Below are 10895 nucleotides of genomic sequence, written 5' to 3'. Positions count from 1 at the left end.
GGGAAAGAGGAAAAGAAACCCGAGAGATTCACATCTCACCCCAATTCGCTTTCCTCCTCAGGTACTTCCTCTCTCTATACGTATACTGCGTGGTGTTTTTTTTTTCGTGTGGTTTAACAGGTAGGAATATGTATGTAGATGTAGTTTCGCAGCGATCGATGTTGAATTAATTGAAATTTATTTAATTATGGATCGCGATGTTGAGTTAATCGTTGTTGTTTCAGCTTCGATTTGATTTGGAGTTGAAATCAGGGGGTTTTGGTTAGCATTTTTACTTATTTAGCTGTGATTCTACTTGCCGTTAGGGTTTTGTTATTCCAACTCTTACGTTCTTAATGTTCTTTTATTGACTATTGATGGCGTTCCATTTTTATCTATATGCTGGGGCGGGCCGGGAGGGGGGTGGAGGGGGTTGGTTTGGGGATGAGGTGGGGTTGTAGAAGTGAATTTGCTGTAGTTTGTACAGTCCTTGATTGGTGATAAATTATGGGCGTGTTGATTTTTGGCTTCGTGAATAATTGGAATAATTGAGTTTTAAATGTTCTCTTCTCTGGCATTTTTCTGTTATAGAAGCTATCGATTAGAGTCTATCAGAGTTTCGATTATGTGCAGATTTTGGGAGATGTAGTATAGGAACATTCAAGGATTCAGAGTCAACTTTCTGTTGGAATTTAATGCCGCAACCATTTTTTAAGTTTTGTTTTTCATTTTCCCTTATATTTAGTTTCTCCTTTCTTGGAGTGTTATGTTTGCTCGGTATAGTAGTATAGTCATTGGAAAAATACGTGTTTCTTGTTGAGTTATGGAGATCAATCGACTGAATGTTGAGTTAGTTTCATTATTCATTTTTTCACCACCTATGTACCCTTTTCATCATTTTCTTGTCATGCCAAGATTGTTATTTTGTTTATTCGATTTGTTTGACGTGTGAAGAAAATTAAATCTATTTGATGGGTTTGGTGGCTGCTGTTCGTGGTGAGTTGTGATTACTTTTGTTCTCACGAACACAATACTTTCATATCTGAAGTTGAATTTACACAGTTTGATAGAGTTGAAAGTAATTATTAGTTGGTGACCTTTTGCATCCAGTATCTTGGTAAATTTTGTTTTTCTCCTCACACATTGAAGTTAATTATCCTTATGTCGGCCCTTGATATCAACTTGGTTTACTATTTGTGTGTGAACAGCAGGTTTTGAACTGGTCTGGATCTGTGTTGATTTTGGACTGGTATAGAAGATGACTATGAACCAGCGGAATACAATTGATTTAGATCAAGGATGGGACTTCATGCAAAAAGGGATTACAAAACTGAAAAATATTCTAGAAGGACTGCCAGAGCCTCAGTTCAGCTCGGAGGACTACATGATGCTCTACACGTATTAATATAATTTTCTGTATCACCATCATGTGATTTTAGGCTGTTATCTATGAAGTGTTTGTGAGTTTCCTTGATTCTTATTTTGCAGGACAATATACAACATGTGTACTCAAAAGCCCCCACATGATTATTCTCAGCAATTGTATGACAAGTATCGGGAGTCTTTTGAAGAGTACATCCAATCAACGGTAGGGTTGGATCTGGTTGTTTTATTTATTGGTATAGCATTACCAATATTTTTGCCAAAGACGCACATGAAAAAATCATCATTGTTTTGTGTGCTTTATTTGGAATGTTTTTGTTTCTAAATGTCCAACCCAGTATCTGAAGTTGTCGTCTTCTGTTGTAAACAAAATTTTTAAGTGCTGAATTGAAAATTTGCTCCCACTACCCTGAAATGAATTAGGTCCATAGTTAAGTTGTACGTCCTATTCGGGCATGGCTTGTTCGTCTGTTTAGTTTCTACTAATTGATTTCTGTTTTTTTTCTAGCCTTAGATTTTGGATTTTCTGTTATTCATTTAGGTATTGCCTGCTTTAAGAGAGAAGCATGATGAGTTCATGCTCAGGGAGCTCGTGAAAAGGTGGTTAAATCATAAAATCATGGTGCGGTGGCTTTCAAGATTCTTTCATTATCTTGATCGGTACTTCATAGCTAGAAGATCACTGCCAGCACTCAAAGAAGTTGGTCTCACGTGCTTCCGGGACCTGGTAACTTGTGACTGTATCCCTCCTTGATATCTGGTTTTCTCAAACACTCACTCACTTGCCCTTTTCTCTAAATTTTGCACTGTGCTTTATAGAAACTGGATTAACTCAAATTTGGTCCAATTTTCGGTGCTATCCATGTTTCTTGTTTGTCCTCCTTTCCATCTCTCTATTTGTCTTTTCAGTTTTTTTTTTTAATTTATTTGAACCTGGATTTGGATTTCAGGTATATCAGGAGTTAAATGGGAAAGTGAGGGATGCTGTTATATCACTGGTGTGTTTTTATTGTTGTTTACCTTTATACACCCTAATTTTTGTATGTATTGATGTATTTTCTTTTATGTCTAGATTGATCAAGAGCGGGAAGGAGAGCAAATAGATCGTGCCCTATTGAAGAATGTGCTAGATATTTTTGTTGAGATTGGAATGGGGCAGATGGATTATTATGAGAATGACTTTGAAGCGGCAATGCTCAAGGACACAGCAGCTTACTACTCTCGGAAGGCTTCTAACTGGATCTTGGATGATTCATGCCCTGACTATATGATGAAGGTAAATTTTCTTTTTCAATTCATAATCACTCCAAACCCCAGGAACACATGTACATGCTCGTAAAGACAAACATAATAATGAAGGAAGGAAGGCGACAGGGTACCTCTGTACAAACTACTTTTCTACCTGGTTTCTAATTATCTTTCTGTAAATGAAAATCCAGGCTGAGGAGTGTTTGAAACGAGAAAAGGACAGGGTTGCACATTATCTTCATTCAAGTAGTGAGACAAAGTTGCTGGAGGTTTGTGCTTACTCATTGATGATTAGTTATCCACATTTCTAATGTGCTGGTATCTCAAGTGTTTGGATGTATTTGTATTGCTCAGCATTTAGTTATTCTGATTCAATTAAATATTCCTATCGTGGTTGAGTTTTATATATTTTGATTCTGGTAGAAAGTACAACATGAGCTGTTGTCTGTGTATGCCACCCAATTGCTAGAGAAAGAGCACTCAGGTTGTCATGCATTACTTCGGGATGACAAGGTATGTCAACTTTTTTATCCTTATGCTTGAGCTTGGATGTTTTATTTTGGGTGATATTGTTGATGCTAAATCCCAGCATTTTCTTTATCCATTAGGTAGAGGATTTGTCAAGGATGTATAGGCTCTTTTCCAAAATACCTCGAGGCTTAGAGCCTGTCGCTAATATTTTTAAGCAGGTTTGTGTTGGTTTTGCATTTCCCTTGTAGAAAATGAGTGCGAAGTTCAAAATTATCCTGCTTGTACTTTTGTAAAGTTATTATGTTAATAGTTGAATATTAATGTGTAATGGTGCCCAAATACAGCATGTTACTGCTGAAGGTACAGCTTTGGTTAAACAAGCAGAAGATGCTGCAAGCAACAAGAAGGTTGGTTTTTTTTCGTTCTGTTTAGTTGATCTCTTGGTATTTAACCTCTATTTAGCAACCATTGGAAGAGATACGCGTTTGTTTAATTATGTTAGATGCTAATCTGTTTGTAATATAGGAAATTCTGAGTTGTTTCTTTCCAGTATTGTTAAATCAACATATTTTCTTCTGAAGTACTTGCAATCATTTCTTGAACACAAAAGGTCTTTAAATTTCTATCTCTTAGTGCTTCTAAAATTATCATGACAAATTTTCATGTTCGGTTTTGATCATCTCCAATTGAGATGAGTTATAAGTTGTAGGATTTGTTGATACCTGTATGGTGTGGTTTAGAAAGATTTTATTATCATGAGCTAGGCCCATAGAACAGTTTGAATAGCTTTTACTTGAATGCTTTATTGTTTCTATCATGTAGTTTAATTTCGGAAGTTATAATGAAAATCTTTCTTGAGTTTTTCTCCAGAAAACAGAACATTTTACTGAAACAACAGAATGCATTGTTTCTTTTTGGTTTTCCTAATAATATATGGTGAAGTGACTTAACAACATCAAGTGAGATATGACTCCATATCTAAAACATTGTTTTGGAGGACAGCATTGGAAACTTCTGCGAAGTTTGACCATGCAATGGACTTAATAAATATGTTTTCTGCCTATAGTTGAATATTTGTGCATGCTTCTGATGTTGAGACGTGTCTTTATACAGGCAGAAAAGAAAGATATTGTTGGATTACAGGAACAGGTAACCTTTTTTTTAGTTTTCTGGTCTTCTGTATGGTTTCAGACTTTGAAGGTGCTTCATGTTTTATCAGGTATTTGTGAGGAAAGTAATTGAGCTCCATGACAAATTCATGGCATACGTGAATGACTGTTTTGTAAATCACACTCTTTTTCACAAGGTTAGATTTATGAAATTGCTTCATGTTTATCTTTACTCTCTTTTCACTCGTGCAATAAATGACGTCATTATTCGTTATCCTTCCTGTATATAGGCTCTCAAAGAGGCCTTTGAAGTGTTCTGCAACAAGGGTGTTGCTGGAAGTTCTAGTGCTGAGCTTCTTGCCACATTTTGTGATAACATTCTCAAGAAGGGTGGGAGTGAAAAATTGAGTGATGAAGCTATTGAAGAAACTCTAGAGAAGGTGCATTTCATGAGCGTTTCACTTTTTGAGTTTATATTTATTGGGTATCATTAGCATGTTGAAAGCAGTGGTTGAGGTTCTAAATAATCTTCAGGTGGTAAAACTGCTTGCTTATATCAGCGACAAGGATTTATTTGCTGAATTCTATCGGTGAGTTTCCCAACTTACTGATTGATTCCGAGTATTACTGTTTTTCAAGATGGCATTATGTCTTACTCTTTTTTCTGCTATTATTGACAGGAAAAAGCTTGCACGGCGCCTATTATTTGATAAAAGTGCTAATGATGAGCATGAGAGAAGTATTTTGACAAAGTTGAAGCAGCAGTGCGGTGGCCAGTTTACCTCAAAAATGGAGGGAATGGTTAGTTCTCATATTATGATCTGTTCTTAATCAGGAGTCATATATTACATATTTTATTTTCTTACACTTTTTGATTGTCGCAGGTCACAGATCTGACGCTAGCTAGGGAAAACCAAACCAGCTTTGAGGAATATCTCAGCAATAATGCAAATGCAAATCCAGGGATCGACTTGACAGTGACTGTCCTCACAACGGGTTTCTGGCCAAGCTACAAGTCCTTTGATCTTAACCTTCCAGCTGAGATGGTATGCTTATAGACGGGAATTGTTGTTTGCTGAGAAACCATCATATCACTGACTTATTCCCCTTCTCCTTTTGACCTTTGTGCCAGGTCAAGTGCGTTGAAGTATTTAGAGAATTCTACCAGACAAAAACAAAGCACAGAAAACTTACATGGATATATTCTTTGGGGACTTGTAACATCAATGGGAAGTTTGAACCAAAAACAATAGAACTTATTGTGACCACATATCAGGTAATTTGGCAGGACAAGGTATCATCTCATCTTAGCTTGATTCCTGTAAATTGATATTATAGTGATTGCAGCTCATTTTTCCAGGCTGCTGCCCTACTCCTTTTCAACGCCTCAGATAGATTGAGTTATCAGGAAATAATGGCTCAGTTGAACCTATCAGATGATGATGTTGTTAGGCTGCTTCACTCACTTTCATGTGCCAAGTATAAGATTTTGAACAAGGAGCCGAGCACCAAAACAATTTCTTCAACTGATGTTTTTGAATTTAATTCAAAGTTCACTGACAAAATGAGAAGGATCAAGGTTAGCATGTCCTCTCTCCCTCTCTTTTGTGTGTGAGTTTGGGTGAGAGAGAGAGAGAGATGAGCACAAATGTTGGAAGGAGTCACTTGTACCTGATTTCATTATGTTTCTTAACTGCTCACTTGGAATGCAGATCCCTCTTCCCCCCGTTGATGAGAAAAAGAAGGTCATTGAGGATGTTGATAAGGACAGACGGTACGCCATTGATGCTTCAATTGTGCGTATCATGAAGAGCAGGAAAGTGTTGGGCTACCAGCAGTTGGTTATGGAGTGCGTTGAGCAATTGGGCCGCATGTTCAAGGTACCATTAGAATGTATCTTTATTTTCTATTTGGTATTTGTCCATGTAAGTTCCGATATGTAACTTTCTATCCTGCAGCCGGATGTAAAAGCAATCAAAAAGCGGATTGAAGATTTGATCACTCGCGACTATCTGGAAAGAGACAAGGATAACCCCAACTTGTTCAAATACTTGGCATGATTCTAGTGAGCCGGTGATCAAATGTGTAACTCTATTGCTGCTGCAAGAAAATGTGAGAGAATGTGAGCTGTTTAGCTCGAACCACTGTAAATTCTTGTACATTTTGGCCTAAAATCGAGCAAGAACCATCCTGAAAGATTGGTTCAGGTTGAGGAATAGGTGTAATTCGACATTTCGGAGCAGTGAGACAAATCCAGCTTGCATCCGTTTCCTCGGCGCCAACTGATGTGTTATTTATTATCTTAATGCTCGCACTTATTCAGATTGGCTTTTCGATGAAGTAAATGTAAAGATTTCAGTAAAAGCAGCCTCCAGTTTGCTGTTTTAAGTCTTCTTTCCAGTTTCCTATCAACTTTTAGTATAAGATGCATCATCTGTTGTTTCAAATGCGTGTTCTTTCTGTTTGAAGTAATGTTACATGAAACTGTTTTAATGGCTTCATAGTTTTACATTGCGACATTTGGGGCAGATTATCATCAAATTTGTGGAAGATTCTGTTTGGCCCATCAATTGCTGCCTAGTTCTCTCTTGGTCATTCCTCTTCAAACCGCCCCCCTGGCGCACACACCCACACACACACACACATATATATATATGTCAAAAACTTAAAAACTTAGTCCTAATGAATTTGTGTTAAATAATTACAAACTTAGTCCTGTAGAATAAATATATCTTATACTTGACTTACACTTTATGTGATTTAAAAATGATTCTGTGTTGTGTTAAAAATGACAAATGTAAGCATGAAGACGTTGCATATTTGGCCCCATCACTAACTGTTGTTAACTTTTAACGACAGACCATCACTGAAACAAACAAGCCCTCCCCAGTTAACGAACGGTTGGTGAGGGGGACAAAAGATGCAATGCTTTTTTGCCTTTAACAGAATGTGAGGTTATTGGTAAAATCCCACAAAACGAAGGGTAAAATATGAAAACGTTTAGTTAACCCTTTAACGGGACTCTTTTTGGTGTTTTTCTTTTATTGTGGAGTAAACTTTGACGTGGAAGGAAGAGAGAGAAAAGTGGGTGAAGTTAATGGAAATAGCAGACGTCAACCTACAAATACAATTGTAGTGGGGTGGCCTCAAAATTGCACGTTTTGTCTTTTGCTCTCTACTGAATAAAGAAAGGGTTCCAACCATTTGGGGTCACCCTATTTGGAAGATGATTTCATCTCATTACCTTCCTAAATCTTCATAACTCCAACTGCAAAAAAGCATCATCATTCCACACACAACGTCATGAAATCAACACCACAAGAAAATATAAAAACTATTCAAAGTCAGTCAAATTAAAAAAACGCCCAAATTCCGTGATAAATTTGAAGGGCTAGATTCTGTTCTTGAAGACAATCAAAGTAGATAGATTGTCTTGTCGGTTGTCGCTCCCAAATAAAAAGGTATGATTATTTGAAGTTTCATTATCAAAACACATAGCAAGGTACTACACTTTTAATTTCTGCCTATCCAAACGCTCTCAAAATACATCCACCTTGTTCCAAGTCAAGACTCTCTACTTATAATTAAAACATTGAACTCAAAAAACATATGATCATCCTATGAGAGCGCAAAAGAGTTGAAAAGGATCAAATACAACATAAATCTAGATAGCAGCATGCTACGGTTATGGTTATGGCTATGGCTATGTCTATGCTATACAGGTTCAATTAGAATTGCATTAAGTGTCTCTAAACCATAAACAGGGTCAATGGTATAATGTGGGTATGATTCTGCTTAGTGCCTGTCAATTATGCTACTTCTGCACAGTTTACCTCTCAATACCTACATATACCTAATCAGATCCCCCTGTTTTTTTGTTGACAACTTCAGATCAATAGAATTTTAAAATTCATAAACATTCAACAAAACATAATTTAAAATTAAAGTTCAATAATTTCAAATTTTTTAAATTTAGAATTATTCGAACAAATCTTTTTTATTATGAAATTCATTAGTCCAAATGTAACCTTAGTTTAATTCAGCCATAAAAGGAACAATAATGAATATGAAGCCTTGTGTTTTTTTATTTCAAGAAGAGGGGAATAGTGAGCATTCAAGAAATCATATTTCTGTGTGTGGGTTTATGGTGGAATTTCATTCCTCTTGAGAAATCCCACTAACTTATTGCGTCAGTAGAATTCCTAGTTAATCATTAGATCTCCAACTGAGGTTTTTATGTTGAACCACTGTTGTTACAACTCTTTTTGGACATCTAACCAATGATTTCAAGAAACCTTTGCTTTCTGCATTCATTTTTGGACATCATTAGACCATCAAATTGCTTGCAATGGTGCTCTCTTTAAACCAACTGCACAAACAAGTTGAAGCAGACAAACATGATTGTGGGCTCTCTTTCTCTCTCCCCCTCCACTCACAAAACCTCTCCATCTTAATCAATGCCAGCCTTGATCGCCAATTGTTTCTTCTCCATTTTGCATTCCAAAACATGGGGTACTCAATGTAATGCTGGTGCCTCCCTGATCTCCCCTCATCGTTACATGCTATTTTCCGAAGCTGGAATCTAATGGGGGCAACAGGAAAAGGTGACAACCCCTGTTGGAATCTTACAATACGAACCCTTCATTGCATAAAGAAAGCACTCACAAATGAACATTCTTGACACAAATATTTAACAGAATAACCAGCCCCACATGTTCCCATTAATCATTAAACTCCAAGAAACTACCAAACATTACAACTATTTTCTATGAATATACATGAGCACAAGTTGCATTGTATTACATCATGTTAACAGGTCCTGATAAAGTAACTTAACACATTATTACAGCTTAAGGTCTACTAAGTTTCAGCCAGTCTAATGTACGAGAAATCAGTTCTTGATTTTTGCAAATTCCAGTGTTTTCTTGCCCTGAAGCTTGTTTGTCACATAGTGTTTGCTGTACTCTCCATGATTGTACCTTCTATACTTGCAGGGATTCTTGTCATCCACCAGTTCTGATATTGGCCCAAGTTCTATTTCATAACTTGGAGCATAGAAAGTAACAATTGACAGTCTGTCTTTTTCCTTGTGAGTCACTGCTCTATGCTCCACACTCTTGTATCTCCCATTTGTTAGAACCTGTTTGGAATCCAAACAGAAAAAGCACAAAATGAGAAAGCCCACTAAAGAAAACTGTACAAAAAAATCAAGAAAACCAAGATCTTTTCATAGTCTGATACCTCTATGGTATCACCAATATTGATAACTAGAGCATTGGGAACGGGCTGCACCGGTATCCATTTACCGTCTTTTAGTATTTGAAGTCCAATTGAACTGCCCTTTCCCTGCTGTAAAACTGTAAGGGCACTCCCATCAGAATGTGGGCTTAAGCCTAAAACGAGGTCCGGTCTTGGGCATGCTGGATAATAGTTCATCCTTACTGCTTGTACAGCCACACCAAACATCTCCTCAAAAATGTCCTCATTTAAATTGAGGGTTATGGCTATGTACTTGAGCAAATTCTTGCACAGTTTCCTTATTTCTCTTGAGTATATCTCCACAGTTTCACTGTAATAATGATACATGAGGCAAAAAAGTTTAGAGCACTAGTAAAAATATATCTGCAGCACTTTATTTGCATAATTTCTTCAACTTATAAGCACACTAGGACCCAACATGTTGACTGTGGAAACAAAGTGTGTCAAAAAAGGCTTGGTTAAAGCAACTTTGGAGTGCACGTTTTACGGTAAAAACTAAGTAAGAAAAATTGAAGCACAGCAATCTTTCTACGAGTTAATGTAACTAATGATTATACGCATTATAACTGTACGATTCTTGTCAAGATGAAACCTTCGAAGAAATGCGTTTGATAATCGTAAAAAGAGAATGACGTAGTTAGCCGGTTGTTGTAATTAATCCAAAATTAAATGAGGGAGACAGACACAAACTAAAACCACTCAGAAATGGCTACTTTTTCCTTTTTACCAGAAATCAGATGGTTTAGTTGGCCAGAGTTTTGGGTTCCTCACGCAGTGGGGTTCCAATCCAAGTGCAAACATGTTGCACCAATCCAACTTCTGGTCTTCTGAGAAGACAAAAGCCTGACCATATCCTTGTACAGTCCCTGGAATCATGGGATACTTCTGTTTCTCCTCCAAAGGCATCATGAAGAACTCCATGGCCACCTTTTCTATTCTTTCCAGCAACTCCAAATCAATCCCATGGTTTATCACCTGCCATGATCAAGCAAGACATAAACTTACATCGCCAAAAAACAAACACATAATCCACAAACATAAACAAATTCAAACATGTGAGGGGATATGAATAGAGGCCATCGTCACCTGGAAAAATCCCCACTCTTTGCAAGAAGTCATCAGGTTCAGTATTTCATTGCAGAATTCATCTTTGCTTCCTTGAAAAAGTTTTGACAAATCAACAACAGGAATGTTTGTGCAAGAATAGTCAAGAGTTGGCCTTTCTGTCCTGTCCCGGATAAATCTTTCAGGGATTTGTGATGTTTTGCTCTTCCTCAGTTCTTGTACATCATCAATGTGGCCAACTTTGATATCAGAAATTGCAGCTGGAGCCATGAAGTACAAAGATGTCGAGAAGATTATGAACTGTATGTATCAAAGTCCAGAGAAATGCTGCTGCTTGCTTTGTGGTTATTCAATGAGACAGTGTCTGTATTATGCAAGAAG

The 10895-nt window shown here is 37.1% G+C and overlaps 2 protein-coding genes across 3 annotated transcripts; one reads left to right on the top strand and one right to left on the bottom strand.

The window, feature by feature from the left end:
* LOC105171499 (cullin-1) lies at positions 1-6689 on the top strand. Of its 2 annotated transcripts, none has more exons than XM_011092639.2 (20): positions 1-61; positions 1191-1377; positions 1468-1567; positions 1904-2089; positions 2313-2360; positions 2435-2638; positions 2802-2879; positions 3034-3123; positions 3219-3299; positions 3426-3488; positions 4195-4230; positions 4301-4387; positions 4481-4630; positions 4725-4780; positions 4871-4991; positions 5075-5236; positions 5323-5466; positions 5551-5769; positions 5903-6070; positions 6149-6689. In XM_011092639.2, the coding sequence occupies exons 2-20, from the start codon at positions 1238-1240 to the stop codon at positions 6248-6250; spliced, it is 2235 nt and encodes a 744-aa protein (XP_011090941.1). In that variant the 5' UTR covers positions 1-61; positions 1191-1237; the 3' UTR covers positions 6251-6689. The 2 variants fall into 2 exon arrangements, with proteins under 2 accessions (XP_011090941.1, XP_011090940.1); XM_011092638.2 differs by having other exon boundaries at positions 1188-1377.
* On the bottom strand, positions 8859-10873 carry LOC105171498 (protein SRG1). The gene is made up of 4 exons (XM_011092637.2): positions 10536-10873; positions 10177-10424; positions 9432-9759; positions 8859-9330 (listed from the first exon to the last, which is right to left on the bottom strand). Exons 1-4 carry the CDS (start codon positions 10782-10784, stop codon positions 9082-9084), a joined length of 1074 nt encoding a protein of 357 aa, XP_011090939.1. The 5' UTR covers positions 10785-10873; the 3' UTR covers positions 8859-9081.

Source organism: Sesamum indicum, linkage group LG10, assembly GCF_000512975.1.
Source record: "Sesamum indicum cultivar Zhongzhi No. 13 linkage group LG10, S_indicum_v1.0, whole genome shotgun sequence".
Classification (NCBI taxonomy): domain Eukaryota; kingdom Viridiplantae; phylum Streptophyta; class Magnoliopsida; order Lamiales; family Pedaliaceae; genus Sesamum; species Sesamum indicum.
The sequence above is the reverse complement of the archived record's forward strand: the minus strand, read 5'-3'. Positions and strand labels throughout refer to the sequence as shown.

Coding starts and splice junctions, on each gene's coding strand:
- LOC105171499 (XM_011092639.2), top strand. CDS start 1,238: ATGACTATGAACCAGCGGAATACAATTGATTTAGATCAAGGATGGGAC. Junction 3,300..3,425: donor TCGCTAATATTTTTAAGCAG/GTTTGTGTTGGT, acceptor GCCCAAATACAG/CATGTTACTGCTGAAGGTAC. Junction 5,770..5,902: donor ACAAAATGAGAAGGATCAAG/GTTAGCATGTCC, acceptor CTTGGAATGCAG/ATCCCTCTTCCCCCCGTTGA.
- LOC105171498 (XM_011092637.2), bottom strand. CDS start 10,784: ATGGCTCCAGCTGCAATTTCTGATATCAAAGTTGGCCACATTGATGAT. Junction 9,760..10,176: donor ACTAAACCATCTGATTTCTG/GTAAAAAGGAAA, acceptor TCATTATTACAG/TGAAACTGTGGAGATATACT. Junction 9,331..9,431: donor ATATTGGTGATACCATAGAG/GTATCAGACTAT, acceptor GATTCCAAACAG/GTTCTAACAAATGGGAGATA.